The sequence below is a fragment of the Takifugu flavidus genome, chromosome 12, assembly GCF_003711565.1.
Source record: "Takifugu flavidus isolate HTHZ2018 chromosome 12, ASM371156v2, whole genome shotgun sequence".
NCBI lineage: Eukaryota > Metazoa > Chordata > Actinopteri > Tetraodontiformes > Tetraodontidae > Takifugu > Takifugu flavidus.
The window spans coordinates 12,127,663-12,145,315 of record NC_079531.1 but is presented as its reverse complement, the minus strand read 5'-3'; the positions used below and the strand labels follow the sequence as shown (position 1 = coordinate 12,145,315).

General features: G+C 45.0%; 3 protein-coding genes across 29 annotated transcripts in view; 1 reads left to right on the top strand and 2 right to left on the bottom strand.

Moving 5' to 3' along the window:
- The first annotated feature begins 676 nt into the window (after window positions 1-676).
- On the top strand, window positions 677-2,761 carry c5ar1 (complement C5a receptor 1). The gene is made up of 2 exons (XM_057048598.1): window positions 677-767; window positions 1,069-2,761. The coding sequence occupies exons 1-2, from the start codon at window positions 741-743 to the stop codon at window positions 2,155-2,157; spliced, it is 1,116 nt and encodes a 371-aa protein (XP_056904578.1). The 5' UTR covers window positions 677-740; the 3' UTR covers window positions 2,158-2,761.
- Window positions 2,762-2,957: 196 nt separating this feature from the next.
- On the bottom strand, window positions 2,958-9,281 carry LOC130534476 (dapper homolog 3-like). Of its 2 annotated transcripts, none has more exons than XM_057048596.1 (4): window positions 8,804-9,281; window positions 5,597-5,705; window positions 5,359-5,463; window positions 2,958-5,269 (listed from the first exon to the last, which is right to left on the bottom strand). In XM_057048596.1, the coding sequence occupies exons 1-4, from the start codon at window positions 9,032-9,034 to the stop codon at window positions 3,858-3,860; spliced, it is 1,857 nt and encodes a 618-aa protein (XP_056904576.1). In that variant the 5' UTR covers window positions 9,035-9,281; the 3' UTR covers window positions 2,958-3,857. The 2 variants fall into 2 exon arrangements, with proteins under 2 accessions (XP_056904576.1, XP_056904577.1); XM_057048597.1 differs by lacking the exon at window positions 8,804-9,281 and adding an exon at window positions 5,905-7,328.
- Window positions 9,282-10,328: 1,047 nt separating this feature from the next.
- gramd1bb (GRAM domain containing 1Bb) overlaps window positions 10,329-17,653 on the bottom strand; it is a 59,182-nt gene continuing 51,857 nt past the window's right edge. For all 26 annotated transcript variants that reach the window (XM_057048568.1, XM_057048593.1, XM_057048595.1 and 23 more), the window contains 12 exons: window positions 17,072-17,152; window positions 16,870-16,985; window positions 16,316-16,478; window positions 16,036-16,228; window positions 15,809-15,949; window positions 15,610-15,728; window positions 15,391-15,533; window positions 14,605-14,708; window positions 14,221-14,521; window positions 13,708-13,815; window positions 13,477-13,597; window positions 10,329-13,307 (listed from right to left, as the gene is read on the bottom strand). In XM_057048568.1, the coding sequence (XP_056904548.1) occupies window positions 13,221-13,307; window positions 13,477-13,597; window positions 13,708-13,815; window positions 14,221-14,521; window positions 14,605-14,708; window positions 15,391-15,533; window positions 15,610-15,728; window positions 15,809-15,949; window positions 16,036-16,228; window positions 16,316-16,478; window positions 16,870-16,985; window positions 17,072-17,152 (1,677 nt within the window). In that variant the 3' untranslated portion in view covers window positions 10,329-13,220. The remainder of the gene's footprint in view (window positions 13,308-13,476; window positions 13,598-13,707; window positions 13,816-14,220; window positions 14,522-14,604; window positions 14,709-15,390; window positions 15,534-15,609; window positions 15,729-15,808; window positions 15,950-16,035; window positions 16,229-16,315; window positions 16,479-16,869; window positions 16,986-17,071; window positions 17,153-17,653) is intronic.

The following is a 17,653-nucleotide window of genomic DNA, read 5'->3' as shown; positions in this document are numbered from 1 at the left end:
CTTGCGATGGAATACTGCATAATCTTGGTCTAAGGTTTGAGACTCCAACTTTCAAATCTGAATCAGTCTGTTTACAGAAATGGGATGCGATAAATCAATAAATATGTAAATTAATATACTAATGTGAAAATATGTACATGGAACTAAATCATCAACATGACAAAAATGCAAAAAAAGAATATAAAAATAAAAAACAATATATATATGTGTTAGTCTGAAATGTCCACACTGCTTTGATGTCTCAACAAAGCTTAAAGTCAACCCTGCTGGACGATTTTCACATTACGAAGGGTCTGACTTTAGTTTGAGCTCCTTCTTATTTATTTTTGACTTGAGATATGAAGCCATGGTTAATGTGGGATTGGCACATGTTTGTAGGAGACAGGTCAGCTTATAAATCATGTTTATGTGGGAAAGACAGAAGGCCTCATCAGGCGGTAATAACCTGTCTGGGTCTCAGGTACCGGCAGGGTGGGTTCACCGCCTCAGTGATAAAAATAAAGTTAATAAAGATAAAAAAAATTGTTCAGACACAGTTAAATCAGCTTGAATGCACCTCAGTGAAGAACCTGGGTTTTCTTTAAAATCAAGCTGATGATATGTTGGATAAAAAGAAAAAAATCAGGCAAATGTTGTGCACAACTGGGTGGGGCTGGAGGTGGTGGTGGTGGGAGGGGGGAGGGTTGACTATATAAAACACACACGGAAGCGGAGGACTGACAAAACTTCCTGCACACCCGATGGGAACAACATCAGCCAGTGAAACTGTGAGTCTGACTTATCTTTCATTCTTGATGTTTCACCCCCAGACTATCACCAGAGTTTAGTTGTTGCCTTCAGCTGCTCTGGTTAAAAGGCTCCATTAGCCCTGTGAGTGATGTATTACCAACAACTGACATCAGTTCTACATGAACATTGTTAATGTCCATTTGTCAATCCTCTGGTAAACTCCTCAAAATTGAGGAGTTCCATTAGCAGATGGTCTTTTGGAGCATAATTGGATCTGGATCCTGGTATGATGGTGCACATCTATGTTGTCCTCTATTTTATTCATTCTTTTTTTTCCAGTTCTTGTCTGCCATGGACACCACCATGGACATGGACTATATGGACTTTTCTCAAATTAATGGGACTGACTATATATTGCCCGACTTTCCGATCGATCTGACTCCCGAGATGCAACCGGCCCAGATCGCAGCTCTCTTCTTCTATGCACTGGTAGTGGTGGTGGGGGTTCCTGGGAATGCCATGGTAATTTGGGTGACAGGCTTCTGTATGCCACGTAGCGTCACCTCCATCTGGTTCCTCAACCTGGCGCTGGCTGACCTCCTGTGCTGCCTCTCCCTCCCTCTGCTCATGGTCCCTCTGGCCTATGATAACCACTGGCATTTCGGCCCGACGGCGTGCACCCTGGTCAAAAGCCTGTTCTACCTGGTGATGTACTGCAGCATCCTGCAGCTGGTTCTGATCAGCATTGATCGCTGGCTGATGGTCAGCAAACCCATCTGGTGTCAAAACCACCGCCAACCCAACCACGCTGCGTGGGGCTGCGTTGCTGTCTGGTGCCTGGCTTTGATTGGGAGCATTCCCCAGTTTGTCTACACCAGAGAAATCAAGGCAGGTGAAGACAAGCGAGAGTGTCTGGCTGCCTACCCGCGGTTGAGCGCCTGGTTCATCACTTCTTTCCGCTTTCTGGTGGGCTTCTTCTTACCTTTCCTGGTGATTGTAGTGTGCCACTGGGTGGTGTACAACATAGCGAAGCGTGGGGTCTCACGTGGTCGCTCTCGCTCCAGGAAAACGCTCAGGGTCATTGTTGCCATGGTGATGTGCTTCTTCCTGTGCTTCCTCCCTCTGCACATCCTGGACTTCATTCTGTTGGTGGTCCCTCTCGCCTCCCCCCACAGCCCCCACATCTATATTGCACATGTTCTAGCTCTCTGCCTGGCATATTTCAATAGTTGCCTTAACCCGTTGCTCTATGCATGTCTGGGCCGCGGCTTCAAGGACAGCATGAACCGCTCCATGCGTAACGTATTTAGCTTCATCAATGAGGATCCGGTCAGCAGAGTGAGCATCTCTAACGAAACCAAGAGCACCACTGGAGGAAACAACTTCAGCCTGGCTCCTGCCTCTGGACTCATGCACACTGTGACATGATCTTCCCGATCATTTGACACTGTGGAATGAAACTCTATTTTGCATGACATATCTATATCATCAACATGATATTGCAAACACATCTTTCCCGTTTCCTCGGATGAGTGGGATTTTTTTCATATCAGTACTGAACATTTTGTGTTTTTAAGTAACTCAGGAAATATTGACCAATACCGATATTTCCTGTTTGCATTTATGTGCAGCACTTCTGCTTCCTGTGTGGTCACGTGGATGAACTATTTAACCCCGTTTGCCATAGAAATGTCTGGTCCTGTGCTTACATGGTCAAAAATCTATTTTTATTTTTAAATCATTTTGTATATTTTAATCATTATGCTTACGCAGTAATCTAAAGTGGCCCTGAAAGGGAAACAGTATTATTTGCAACAGAACTAATGTATCTCCACGTGGGGGCGCTGCACACAACCAGAATGTGCTGAGCATTACTGTCACCGGTCAGCATTTCCCACTGACAACTTTTATTTGCATTAAAAATAGATGTCTTTTTTTTACACTTATCAAAGGGTTATTATATTATTATAATCAGGTTTTTAACAGCCTTCAACTGTAGTTTACAATAAATGCCAATTTTGTCTTTTAAGAATTTGACCTTTTTTGTTACTCACGTCCACACTATTCAAACCAATATATCACCTAACTTGTCAATATATTTATCTGAAGCTGCCGAATATCTGAATACATATTACCAGCAACTCTGTTCTTGTAGGTCAGTAATATGTTCATACTTATTGGCCCTGCAACAAAAATCAACTTTTCTCTTTTGAAATTGGAAATTTAAATTGTGATGAAACTTGCCTTTATTTCAAACTACATTCATTCAAATCAAGGCCACGTGATGGTCTATACAAAACATACAAATTTACAATGCTACATCATTCTATTCTATTGAGTTTCGGGGGGGGGGGCACTTTTACATCCTACAGTAAATATGCACATGTGGTTACCAGGCCTAATAAAAATGTCACATAAAGTCCTGCACAAATTAGGCTTTTAAAAAAAAAAAAATCATTAATAAGTGCAAGGCAAAACATTGCTCCAAAATGTATAGTGCACCATTCAATAGTCGCACACATGCACAGGTCAAAGTAAAATGGCACAGTAAGGTCCATCAGCTGATTCTGGTCACAGCGCCACATGCTAATGCTCAAAGCTAATTGGACTTTGGCTCAATACATCAATAAATATGATAAAAGTAGCTTCCACTAAGTATTACAACATTCAACAACATTAAATCCAAATTGTTTGATTTGTTTTCTGAATATTATCATATTCTCTTGTAATATATGTTTCTTGACACCAGACTTCAATCCACAGCTATGATCCAATTACGAGAATTTCCTTCGGTAATTTTGTTGTTTTTGCCAGGCCTTTAACATACAAATTTCATATCTTTGGTGTAGAATTTAATTGGGTCATATCAGCTCATTAAATACCAAACATCAGGCCAAGAGCCATCATGCGAAACTTGCAGTTTCTGAATTACAGCAAGACAGGTCCTGTTGTCTGATGGTTACCTGCTACAAGAAAAGTTCAGACTGGAAGATCAAAATTTGAATCACCTCAAGTGCTGTAACATCTTGCTGAGGCAATCCATGTAGTTAGCATGTAACCTGTATCAGTAGCTGTTATTTGTGACACAGGGTCTTAGAATAGTGTCAGACTACAAGTTTGAGGGTTCCTCAAACAGTTGTCATGACTTTGAGGGACCCTGAGCGGAATCGGAGGATCTTCCTCTTGAGCGCATGAGAGGCTTTGATCTTGACAAAGGCTTTTGGTTGAGCTGTGGCGTTAGCAGTGGTCTGAGGTGAAGGAGAAGATGAGGAGGAGGTAGAGGCGAAGCGTGGTGGTAATTGTTGGGGCCACACCAGTCCCCCGCTCTCATCTGAGTCGCTGGACAGTGAGCTGGAGGCTGGGGAATAAACCTCACTCATGCTGGACTCGGACTCCGCGGGGATGGTGGCAGCATAGCTGTCTTCCTCCTGACAGAGCGGTGCTCTCTCCTGAACATCCAGGCGGTGCCGCTGGTGGTGATGCTGGTTGTAGTGATGAGGTTTGGGATGGGTAGAAGGATGTCCAGGATGTCCACTGCGAGCTTTTTGCTGCTGTCGTTTGTGCACCTGCGCTGTGAGGGTTTCCCCCTCATCCTGACTGAGCTCCAAGTTGGAGCACCAACGCCTGTTTCCACTCTGGATATTGTTGGCATGTTGTGGGCCAGCAACCTGGTTGTTCTGATGCCTCTCTGTGGTGCTGTACCTTCGTTCCTGCAGCACTTGCTGGCCCTGAAGACTATTTTCTGACTGGGATCGGCTGGTTTTGCTACTGGATTTCTTGGCTCTCTGTCGCTCATTGTGGTACTTCTTCGTACTTTTGGATTTTGAGTTTGGGTGGTCATCAGGAGTTGCCTTCTGTATGGATTTGGAACGTACCGGATTGCAGGGTCTGGAAGAGTGCACAAGGGCATGGCAAGCTTGTCCAGGGATAAAACAAGAACTTGCTAAACTGGGTTTGTGATTAATAGATTGGAGTTGTGGATGAATGCAGTTTTGGGGGGATGGGGGAATTGCACTGTTTGGGTCTATGAAGGGCAGAGGTGATGGTAGTCTCTCAGTCAGGGAGTGTGACCTGGATTGGGGGTAGGGTAGAGACAAATAGGAGTCGCCCTCCAAAGTTGGGGCCTCTCCTCCACAGGCCTCCTCCTCCAACAGGTCACAACCCCATTTCTGGTTTGTAGGGTTTGTTGAAAGGTCAGCTTGGGACAGGAGAACAGGGTCAAGGAGGAGATTCTCTGTGAATAAACAAGGGGTTCGGCGGTGTATGGAGTTGTGTCCAGGGTTGTCGGGGATCAGAGTAGTACGTGGCTGACAAGGTCGTGAGGCAAGCGCATAATGCTGGATAAGACCGACGATATAACCCTCCACCCTCATGGCCTGCTGGTAGTGCTCCTCAGTGGTGAGATCCTCGACAGGCTCCTGCTGCCAGACTTGGTCCCACTGCCAGGAATCCATTGTTGTATTATCCATAGGAGGGTAAGGGACTGAAAAAGATCGGGGTAATACACCTGGTATCTGCCTTTCTCCATCGAGGGGGTCACCTTGTAAGAAAAGACAATGCAGCATTATAGGTGAAGCTACAACTACAAATCTACGTGGACCTCAATACAAAGACTCGTTTGCTACTTACCGACAGATTTTGGTCTGTTGTTTGGCCAGCAGGAACCTGTCTCCGTGGGCTCAGCAGCATGAACTCTTCTTTTAGGTGATTTGGCCTCATTCAACTCACAAAAACCTGGAAGTACAACATCAGAAAGAAGCACAGATGAACTTCTGGGCGTAAACCTGCAGATGAAGGACAAACATCGGATCTGCTTATGACAAAAACACGTGAAACCCAGTCTGGAAGCAGCAGGGCCTCTCCTCACCTGTTTCTCCTGGAGCACCATCACAGCCCTCAGCTTCGTCCATCCTCAGCTCCTCCACCTGCTGCTCCAGCGCTTGCATCAGGCCCCATGGAGAACCCTTAAGTGCACTCTGAAACCCAAACACGCACACATGTGTAGCTGGACTATCGCCCTGAACTGCTGCTCCTGACACAAACACAGCTGGAGACATTTTACTGCCTATTTCCTTACACATCTGCTCTCTTCAGGATGAACACATGACAATATTTTTGGATGCTCTGCATTTGCCTCAACTCCCTAAAACTATTCATTTCCCCCCTATATTTTACCTTTTATTTGGCATTTTCATCCTCCCTTCTAGAAAAGCAGCCAAAATTTCAGCTCATCAGTCACGTAAGAAAGAAAAAGTCCATTTGGATTGAATAGATAAATTGGTTAAAAGTGACATCAAGCGGTAAAAACACATCTTTTGTACCGGTAGCTAAAATGCAGCATAGACACGCACAGTGGGCCACAGTAGGGCATCCATGTTGATCACTGTCTTACATAAGCTGGTGAGGGGCACATGAAGTATTCATTGGTTTGTGAAGGTTCTTCCATGCATGTGTCCACACACACCAACCAAACACAGTGTGGACATTAATGCTCGTCTTTCTGCTTTTCTGTGCACCGACCACAATGACCTCACTCACACCAAAGGGGCAAACTGCAGTTAGACTTGATGGGACACACAATCACCTGCCGAAAATCACACACCAGTTTGACCAGTTTGCTCTGCTCTCGTGTCAGCGCCACCTGACACATGCGTCAACGCGCGCTGACGTGAGTTTTGTGTCGCGGTGACATTTCATTTGACACACTGGATGTGATGGACCACCAGTGTTCAGGGATCCTGGGAATAAGCAAAATTCCTCTTTGTCCAGACGGAACAACAATAAATGGAGTTCCCTGATTTCCTCCAACACCAGTTTCATATTTATCGTCCTGTTCGATCTCCAGAAATCATCCCTGTTCCGCACCAACATGCCATCGAGCTGATAAAGACTTCTGTTGTCTTCTCGGCCCGATCAGTGTTGGAGTTCTGCCCCTGTCCTGCCAGCTAAACGTGGTTAAGCATGCTAGTGAGGACTGTCCGAGTCAGGCCGAGCCAGGCTTCCCACACCACCTCTTCACCCCAAGCACTGTGGAGCCTTTTGTCTCAACAAGGGTGCGTTTTGTGCGGGCACAAACAAAGCGGTGGTGTCGCCAGTGTGGCAGAAACAAGAGCGGGAGCTTTGTGTTATGACTGTGGGTCAAAGAAGGAGTGAACAATACTGGGGATCGATTCATCACTGGCACATTGCATGATTATTCACCGTGGATATTAATAAACAAGACTGACGGAGCACCCAGACAGAGCGCAGCATTTAATGGAACTGTTTCATAGCAGAGAGGGACCATTTGGCTGCTGCTCTTTGATTGCACTCTATTATTAATGGTCCCATACTGGTTCTCTGACACTCACCACTGTGTCATTACTGTTTGACTGCTTCCTTCTTACCAAGGCTGATGGGGGATGGGGAAGGCCGAGGACACAGAGCAGCCAGCGTCACCTCGGTTTGCTGTAACACTGGGGTGTACAACACAACGGGACTGCATGGTTGTCAAAGTCAACGCTGCGGTGTGTGAACCCACAACAGCTGAAGATTCCCAGTCTGCAGAGCATTGCAGCTAGAATTGCTCTCTCTCTGTCACACACACACACACACACACACACACACACACACACACACACTCAAGTGTTCATTCATTCATTCATTCACCATGTGTGGGGTGGGGGTGGGAGGGTGTCAGCTGCTCTCAGCCATTCCACAACTGTCTACACCTTGTGGAACACACTGTCCAGTAGGAATGGTCCCTCAGTATGTCTGGAGCCACAATCACGTCCAAGGCAGAGCCCCACCGTCAACACTGGGGGATTTGCACCTACATGCACCTACAGGGAAGCTGGCATGTGACAGGAGCGCAGCTGGAAGTCCCAGTCCTCAGAGTTCATCCAGAGCTGTTGGGAAACACGCTTCCTCAAGCAATCAACCTCTGTAATCGCGCATAATCTCGGATAATTTTATCAATTTATAAATATCGATCCGCATGTGGTGGAAAATGAAAGCAAGGAAAAGCGAAGCCCTGAGGGGGGAGACTGGTGTTGCAGGACTGCTGCTGCAGCAGCGGAGCGCGCTGACAGCTGCGCCACAGTTCAGTGAGGCTGTCCCACTGGGAAGTTCTGACTCCTGGATTGTCATCCTCATCACGGAAGTCGCTTATTTCGTATCAGAATGTGTTAAACTCTCACTCAGGCAGTCAGTTGCAGCCCGGTCACCTCGTCGGGGCCTCGACCGGCATCATTAGTATTCCGCTCCATATGCGCCTATTGTTAAAGCTCCCAACGGAGGAGATGGGGGAGGGAGGGGGGAAGGTGAGGGAGGTGTAAAGAGGAGGCTGATTTAATGTCGTTTTCACCCTCTTTTAATAATGGCTTCCCATTGTAGCAGCGTTGAGACGGATGACGCAGTTAAACAGTAACCAAACAGACAAAAACATGAAAATTCAGTGCTACACAGGAAAAATTATAATAATGAAGGATAAAAACATGCCTGTTTCATGCTCACTCATCCATCCCACTTTATCTCTGCTTTCACTTCCATTTTTATCGCAGATTTACTAAAAATACGACGCTCATCCAGTTCAACCATCAACATTTTAACAGCAACTTTGCTGCGACTCGATGCAACACAGGCAAATTCAAAAATATCAAATTCAAAATATATGCAGCAGCTTTAACTGACGCTCTGGGTGGGTGGAGACAATAAATCCGCTATTCTCTCAAAAGCGCACAAATGAGAGCTTGTTGAACGGTAGAATCTACAAAAGTGCATGAGCAGGGAACAATAGGCCATTAAATAGTCGGCCTGTGTCCCTGTCGGCGCCTGCTCCACCCCCCTGTTCTGGAGCCCCGCAGGCACAAATCTGAGCCCGCACATTAATACAGCTCGTCGTGCCCAACGGAGGCTCTCTTAATCAAGTTCAGTAACTTTTGCAGCCAAAAGAGGCGCAGAAAAAAAAAAACACTGTTCAGGCGCGTCAGACACTCTGGTTTGGCCACCAAAAGTCACGTGTGATGAGTTTAACGGGGTTTCACATACTCAGACATGCTGGAAGGAGGTTGCATTTAAACATGCAACTTCTTACCAGCTTTCGCCTCAACGTCAGGTTCTCCTGCCCCCAGCTTCTGAAACATGCCGCTTCCCCTCCAGGATTGTGCTGGACCGGAGGGTCCCCCAGAGCCAACGCCCCCAGGACCAGACACTCCTGCCTCTGCTTGCGGAGCTCCAGCTCACACAGTCCGACCAGGCTCGCCTCCAAATGCTGCTTGGTCCGACTGCGCTCCACAGTCACTGGGAAGGAAAACGCACGGTGCATGCCCCACGCAGCACCCGTTCCAAAACTCCAGGTTGTCTGACACAACAATTGTTTTCAACTATTCGCCCAAAATCGGAAAATTGCCCCTGTCTGGCGTCCTTAGGCTACACGGAGCTGCGCTGCATCCCTCGGCCAGCGGCGGTGTCGTCCCTGTGGAGCAGCGTGGTCTCACGGCCCATCTATGCGCATCTTTGGCTTCGCAGCTGTCAAACGCGGTCAAGAAGCTCCGCCTTCTGCAAGCCACAGAAGGCGAGTCGTGTCCCAGAAATCTCCATCCCAGCCTTCATTGGACGTAAGAGGTGGCTGGTGCAGCGCGTCCAACCCCCCTTGATTCATTACAGCGATGCATCGACCTCACCCATGCTCCCCCCTCGGATCAGGATTAATGAACTACTTTCGGGGACCGTCATTTCTGGAGGAATAATGAAAGTGTGATTTTATTATCACCGGACCATTTAACCGTTATAGTGTGTAATGAATAAATAGTTCTGCCATGTGATTTAATGAGATTTGACTGAATTTAAATTTCATTTAATTTATAAGAAAAAAGATGCCCTTTATTGATGTAACAAAGTCATGCTTGGTGTTTTTTTTTTTAAACGGGATGATTTGTGTTTTTACTACAGTCACTCATGAACCAGGCAAGCCAACTTCCTGTTTATATTTCACCTGAGCCAGTTCTGATCTAACAATATGGCTTTTTCAGCATTCAGGCTGGGCAAAAACCACAATCTAAAAACTTAAGAACATGTTAACTTGAACATGTTAAGTTAGGGTGTATTCTGATTTAACGCTGCCCTGGAAAGTTGAAATGACTCAGGAAGTTTAGCTGCAGCAGAACTTTTAGTCATGAGTGAACACACTGTGAAACAAGCCTTTTTGGAATTCTTGGCTTAAAAAAATAAACTTTTATCCAAGAGGCTCCAGAAAGACTGAAGAAGCCCAGTTGAATTTTCTCACTCCAAGAATTCTATTGGACCTGGATGACTGAGAACGTTCATTGACCAACATTGCTGGAGTCTCATGGGCACACAAAAGCACCAGGAGAAGGTATTCAGCAAAGATGAGCTGGAGAAGTTGCTGGAGCCATTTGACTGGTCAGGACAACATTCTGAGAGAGAACTGGTGGAGCCTGAGCCAACTTTTGATCTGTGGGTTATGAAGTTACAGCACTCTGACGTTGCTCAGCTGGTTGTTTAGACAGTAACTGTCTGTAAATCTGAAGTAAGGAGCAGCTCTTTCCCTCTCACACACGGTACAGTGCAACATTCAATCCTAATAATAGAAACACACATGAATCTTGTATATATTTTATTCATATTTTCAGTCTCTACTTCACAGGAACCAGAAAGCCACTTTCATCGTCAGTCAATGAGGCAAATTCATCAGCAAATCAAAGCCCGCGCGCAGCGCAGGTTGGATTCTTTTGTCGGTGTGTGTGCACACTGCAGATACACACAACATATAACAACAGTTTATTTATCTCATGTATAAATTTCACTAAAAGTCTCCCTATTGAGATAAACATAATAAATGTCATCTTAAAAAAATCAAATAGAACAAAAGACATACAGCAGTACTGTGGTGAATCAGAACTACACCAGGACACAGAGAGAGTCTGCGATCAGACCCAGCAGACCCTGTTTTCACACAGGATGTGAGTGGGTAAGCATGTGGGTGGTGCTAAAGTGTTACCAGCTCAGACAGCGAGGCAAACGCCAGTTATTACAGCCGATGGAGTGCAGAAACTCATGAGTTATTGGCGACAGAGGAGCCACCTTGGTTCCACAGCTGTAAACATACAATCATTTGTGTGGTTAGATAATGTGTGAGTGCAGACAGGAGAGGATTACCAAAGCAAAAACAGCTAATTTGGTGGTTTGACACACATGAAGGGAACGCTTAGGAAACCAAAAATGGCATAATTCAATTGAACGAAGCATTTTCCGTATTCAGAGCAGGTTCATCGGTTTAAAAACGCAAACTGTGCCATAATTCAGGCATCTGAAAGCAATCTTGCAATCATTAAACACTTTTAAAAAAGCAACAATTTGAAAGCATTTCAGTCTTTTTTTTATGTTCTGTATATGACACGTCTTCAGCAATGGTCACCTTTGCGAAAGCAGTTTCTCTAAAACAGAAAACATTTCCAAACCTTCAGGTTTGTCTCGGTGCCCTTTTTCAAAGGTTAAATGCACTCTTGTGTAGCAGACACCCAGACCGGCCTGAGCCCATACTACCATCTGGTTCTCTGCAGGTCTCCGACTGGGCTGGAGGATGATACACTGACTGATGCATAATGAACTGAGAAAAGAGGTTTTTTTATGCAGGTGGGTGATTTATGCAGCAGCATTGACATCCAGGTATTTCTACTGTGTCCACAAATGAAATAAAACACAGTACAGATAATATTTTAGCTCTGTGTTCACCTCCAAACCAAACATTTCTTTTCCTTCTTCACCTGAAAAGGCCATAAAGTGCTTCACTTTCTCTTTTTGTTTAACACAAGGAAGGGTTTTTTTCATTTTTGGAAGTGCTCTCATCTCTGGAGTCTTTCAGATGTGGATATATATTTTTCATATATTCATATATATAAATATTTATAATACATGACATACAGTACATGATAAATACTTCATTCAAAGGTGATAATTAATGAAGCTCTCATTTGGTTCAACCTGGTTATGTATACTTGTTCATCATGCTTTCATTGCATCCAAGGGAGAGAAGAATGAAGGGTTGAAAATAAAAGAGTGGCATTTTTGAATTATATGAATGTTCATTCCAACATAGGAGAAAACAAACAATTTATTTCTCAAACTCTGCTCAGTCGTGGACAGTAAGGGTGGAAGGTTCAATGTTTCTAGTCGCTCCTACAGTGGTAAGATGATCAAATCTGTTTTGGCAATTCTGTTTCAGCTACGTATCGTGCGTTGTGTGATCAGAACCTCAAACACTGGATATGTCCTCTGATTCTCGGAGTGTAAACGGTACCCTGGTGGTGGCCAATGCAAGGCAGCATTAGCAGTAAAAGGCAGTCTGACTGCAGGAGGCAGAAAAGAAATTATAAGAAACTGTGGAATGCTAACACTTAACAGCACGCATGCCTGCATTCATGTCCACGCACACACACGCTGACGCCAGTGTAATCACGCCCATATTCAATCATACTTGCACACTGGACATGTCACAGACATATCTGGCATGCATTTTAGAAGAAAACACTTGCTAGAAATTCTGGTCTAGAGCTCTGATCATTTCTTTATGTACATAAATCAACAATAAATATAGCTCATGTTTCTCTATTTTGAAATATATTTTAAATAACCAAATTCTTTTTAAATATATTTCAAACATATTTATAGAATTCTAATCTGAAACCTTTTAAAGATATTTAGTCACAGTTTAGTAATAAAACATGGAGTAACACAGGTCTTCCTATGAGTCTGGCTGCGGCATCCCTTTATAAAGAATTTCAAATTCCCATCTAATACATTCTATTTTTATAACGAAGAGAAATTGATCAAACACTGTGCAAGGGCAAACCGGTGATGGGCAAAAGACCTGAAAGTCTGAGGTCAAACTTTTCACTTCATAAATAAGTGAGCACGGTCAGCCAGGGAACCAGCCCTGACTGGGACCATACTGGCTCCCACCTACAGTACAACACTTCTCATCTGCTGGTGGGACACTGATTACACGGAGGTTCAACAAAGGGACACTGCAGCGAGGACCTCTATGGGAGAAAATGTTTGGAACAGTCTAGAGAGCGTAGACGGTCATCGGCTCCTTCTTTTAGTTTGAGACACGAACAGCAACTGTACCACATCAACACTGACTGAGGGGGAGCTATAGCTCTAAATGCATGCACTACTTTTCTGTCTTCCTCTCTGCTGCTACTTCTGGACAGTAGGATACACGAGGAAATGAAAGAGAGGAAGAAAACGGTTGTTCTTCAGGTAAAAAAGAAGGAGCATGCCTCACGCCATCCACCAATGCCCCAGTGAATGCCTGTGGTAGAGTCACTTCCTGTGGTCCCGCTGGAGGCGACTGTCTCTCTGTCCCTCCTGGACCGTCCTGCTGAAGGTCCTGCCTCCCCTGCATGTCTCCCAGCTGCCTGCATGCTGCTTCTCAAACACTACAGCTCCCATATTGCACAGCACGCCCTCGGCCTTCTGCTGGTGTATCAGTGGTAGCGACTCTTTTCCTCAGACTCAGTGCTGTATTCCCTCGATCCGATCCCTCGCTGGAGGTTCAACAAAGAGTCTTTCATCTGAGGAGGAAACAGGCATTAATAAGAGGTCAGACTTCACCAGAAGTCACATCGTGTCTGTGTTTTCACATTTTTAAGCCAGTAAGTGGAGCAGCGTTCGCTGTTCATTGTAGGCTGGATGCTACATGAAGAGAAAGGGTTCAGATTCTTTAAAGTTGGATCTTTTTACCTGATCTAGCAGCACTACTGATGACTTGATAATCTCCCTCCACTTCTGCAGCTCGGCGTCGTGGTAACGCTGCTGCGCCTCCAACAGCTGGGCCCACTCCATCTGAGTTTGAGGCAGTTTACTGGCAAGCACAGCCAAACACGCATGACACCAGTGAGCGTATGGGTGATGAGCCCCACTGATCTGGAGCTTTGGGAACAGTCTCATTTTTCCTTGCATTTGTCTGTCTACCTTTCATGCAGCCGCAGACCTTGCCAGGTCGTTAGGGATTGTGCAGAGTACTCCAGCATCCACAGTTTGTAGAAGAGCATCATGTTGAGGAACACCAGCAGAACCAGGCTGGGGAACAATCAAGAAATTAGTCATTCTCCTTGTTTCAATTCATCCACTTTCCTGCTCATTTTTGCTCTGACACTATGCTAATAAGGCTGCTGTTGGTAAACAGCACATCTAACTGTGATCTGTACCTTAAACAGATCCTATGGATGGCAGTGAAAGGAGAGGAGAAAGACGTTACAACCAGGATGCCAAAAAGAAACATTTAGTAAAAATGAAACATTCGATTCCATCCTATGTGAGGCAAAACGTCCCAAAGCAGCTGGAAACATGAGTGAGATCAAGCCCCACTGACAACAAACAGGTCTGAGACATTAACAACCTCCGTCAAAAGTGAAAGAGTATCTTGGTTTGCATGTGTGTGTGTGTGTGTGTGTGTGTGTGTGTGTGTGTTGTTCAGCTGCATACACAAAGCTGATGATGAGCAGCAGTTTGGAGACGCTGTAGAAGGCGAAGCCTCCTGGCAGGTGATGGTGCTCTGGACTCTGGTGTCTGGTTTGCGTGGAACCTGCCACTTGCTTGATCCTCTGGATCACTTCCTCATCAGTCGGCGTGGTAACAGGACTCAGAGCTTCGTCCAGGTGCTGGCTGCGGATGTGGGGGAGTGGCCTCTTCTTCCTCCTCACTGTGGAGTTCTTCACTCCTTTGGCCTTTGGGGACAGCTGACGGGACTCGGTCAGAATCTCCTCTAGTTTGGTCAACGACATCTCTGAGGGGAAATGAGAGGTTGTAGATGGCTGAGGTGGAGGAAAACACAGACGGGCAACCATTGAGCTGTTAGACATGACTGACCAAGATGTCGGAAATTGTCTTCGATCCCGCTCCAGAAGTTTCTCTCTATGAATCCTTTAACCAGCCCCCACGGCTGCTTCCTGTAGCGCAGCTCAGTAGACACCCTGAACGGAGAAATATAAATAAAATATAAAAGTATAATTAGATCCAGCACTTTTCTCCTGGTGTAATTTCTTCTGAAAATGTAGCAATTATTTCTGATATACAGTACATACAAAATCTGGTCTAAGTTTTTGAGCTAAAATGATAAAATAAAGGATCTGTGGACGTGTATGTGGCATCACCAACACTTCCATAATATAAGAGATAAACCAGGTTGTGTTTAGCTTTTTGGATACTTCACCAATCCAATGCCACTTTGTCTCAGGCACCCAGAAAGACGACTCTTTCTCCCAGCAGCTGTTGGATCATTAGCATCTTTGTTAGGCTAAGCTAACTCTTGAATGTAGCATTCTTGTGTGAGTCACTTTTCTGGCTAAAGACAATTCTCTCGAAACTATTCCGCCCCTAAGTGGCATTTTAATGACAAAACCACTGTAATTTATTGTACTAGTTCACATGCTTATGAGTCATCAAAGTAGTTTGCCAGGGGATGTTTCCTGGTGTTTGATGGGTCGTTGACCCCCTGCTTGCAGTGGATCGTGAACCAAACATCAGTTTAGATCACTGGCAGCTAGAACCTCACTGTTTTGAAGAAACCTGCACCGCTAGATCTTATGATGGAACCTGTTTTTTCCCCAGAGAATAGAGCAAGGCAACAGTTTTACCCCATACGGCTCTACTCACCGTAACCGACACTTGTTTTTGGCCACCCTGGTGAGAATGTAATGGTTGAGAGCGTAGAAGTAGTCATGGTAGGGCACATCATGCGTGATGACCTCAGCATCGATGATGTAGCACTCACTTTCTTGACTGACTTTGTACAAAGTCTGAATGAAACAAGTGGTTGACTTATTTGCCATTTAAAACGTTACTGTGGGAGGATTGCGGTAACGTTTAGCGTACCTGTATCTCACTGGCGGTAGATGTTTTGGGGGCCAGCGGGTTGGTCAGTGAAATGGTGTACATAATCTCCCTTGTCTGGTCCCCTGCATCTTCTTTTTTCCACGGTTGGTAAACGACATCTGAGAAACATAACAAAGCGAGAGAGTGACGCCAGAGGAGGCTCAGGCCTTTACCGCACAGGGGTCAGAGGTTAACTAACCTGAAATGCGTCTTTGTACGTTGAAGTCACTCATGAATTGTGACTGTGTGAATAGGATGTCATACAGCTTATCCACACTGAACTTGAAGACTTCATTGATGTGCAGCCTCCCATTCAGATCTTCATGGAAGGCCGCTTCACCTGAGAGAAAGAGAGAGAGTGTGTCTATCTTCACCTCAGTGTTTCACTCTGTCATTACTCTTTGCAATTTCATTGCGATGCCACACCTTCATCGTGCGTTTCAGACGAGTCACTAAGTTCTGTGGGGATGTCTTCATTGTCATTGAAGTCCAGCGAGGGTGAGGGCACGGGGCCGCCGGGCCCGCTGTTGTCGCTGCTCTTCTCTTCCACCACCAGGGGCACGGTCAGCAGCTCTCCATCGGGGAGAAAGTCTGCAAACTCTTCCGTTGGGAGGTCAAACTGGAAGAAATAAATGTTGTCCTGATTGATGGCAAACAAATTTGGAGCTGTTGATTCTATGGAACAGTGAATGTATATGTTACTTACTGGGATGGGGGCATCATGATTGGAAGGGATGGGAAGGGTGCTGTTTGGGATCACCTTCTTATGTAGCAGCGGGGGGCTGCCCTCAGGCTTGGCCTCGGCACTGCTCTTGGACAAGTTGTCATTGTTGATCTCGTTCTCTTCATTGGGAATCTCTTCGCTGAACCTGAAGGGACCACAGAGCAGAAAGTGTCTCTGTCATTCATCCACTATGGAAAATCTGGAACTATTTTCAGATCTTTTGTTGACATCCGAATCAGCTGGAAATGCAGCATGGGAACAGCTGGGTAGGATCTAGACTTCTGGCAGTTCTGGGTCCGAATCAGCTTCCATCTCTGGTTGTAATTCATCACCCAATGGAGGGATTTTCAATAAAGTTGAGCCTCTTTCACATTTACACACTGTAGGCTCTGCACGCAAATAAAACCGTCCGCAGTTCTGGAAGTACGCTTTTAGGTTTGTAAATGAATAAATGGTAGAGACAAGGACTTTTGTCAGCATGGGCTGACAAATATTTATAATTCTAACCCGAGTAAAAAGTTTATAAACAGACTCACCCCATTGTATTGAAGTCATCATCGGGGGGGACGTAGTCTTCATCGTCACTGGTTAGGCCAAGCTCGTTGCCGTAGCACTGATGAACAAAGTGCCACAGCTCCTTGGGGCACAGCGGCTGTTGGTGAATCGTAAAAGAGCATTAAAACGACAGTGAAAACATTTGGAACACTTGTCTAAAGGTAAATTAATAGATTTGCTCACCTTGTCCAAAAGGGCGTTCTGCCACAGCCTGAACATCATCATGTAGGTCCTGTCCCTGGCCCCGAACGAGGTGAAGAAGTGCTGAGATAAACACTGTGGTTAGTAACCTTCTGCTCTGTTTCTTAAATAAATTCTTTAATCTACAAAATGCCCTCTGAGCTCATCTGAAGAGACACATGAAACTGGCATGAAGACACACAGAATGTGTGTGTTGTGCTCTTACTGTATATATTAGATTAGATTAGATTCAACTTTATTGTCATTACACATGTCACAAGTACAAGGCAACGAAATGCAGTTAGCATCTAACCAGAAGCAAATAAAACTGTGATGGGTATATACAATATATACACACAATGATATATGTTTATGATATCAATCTATATGTTTATATTTACAGAGTTCACAGATATGTAAAGGGTATATAAAAGTCATTGCAACAAAGATAAATATATATACAGGCTGTAACTATGGTGCTGAATTTCCTACAGGGTCAATAGAGATTATTTATGCAGTTTTTAACTATGTGTATGTTTTGACTATACAATAATGATAAAGTGTCGTAAAAATGTGCAAAGTATG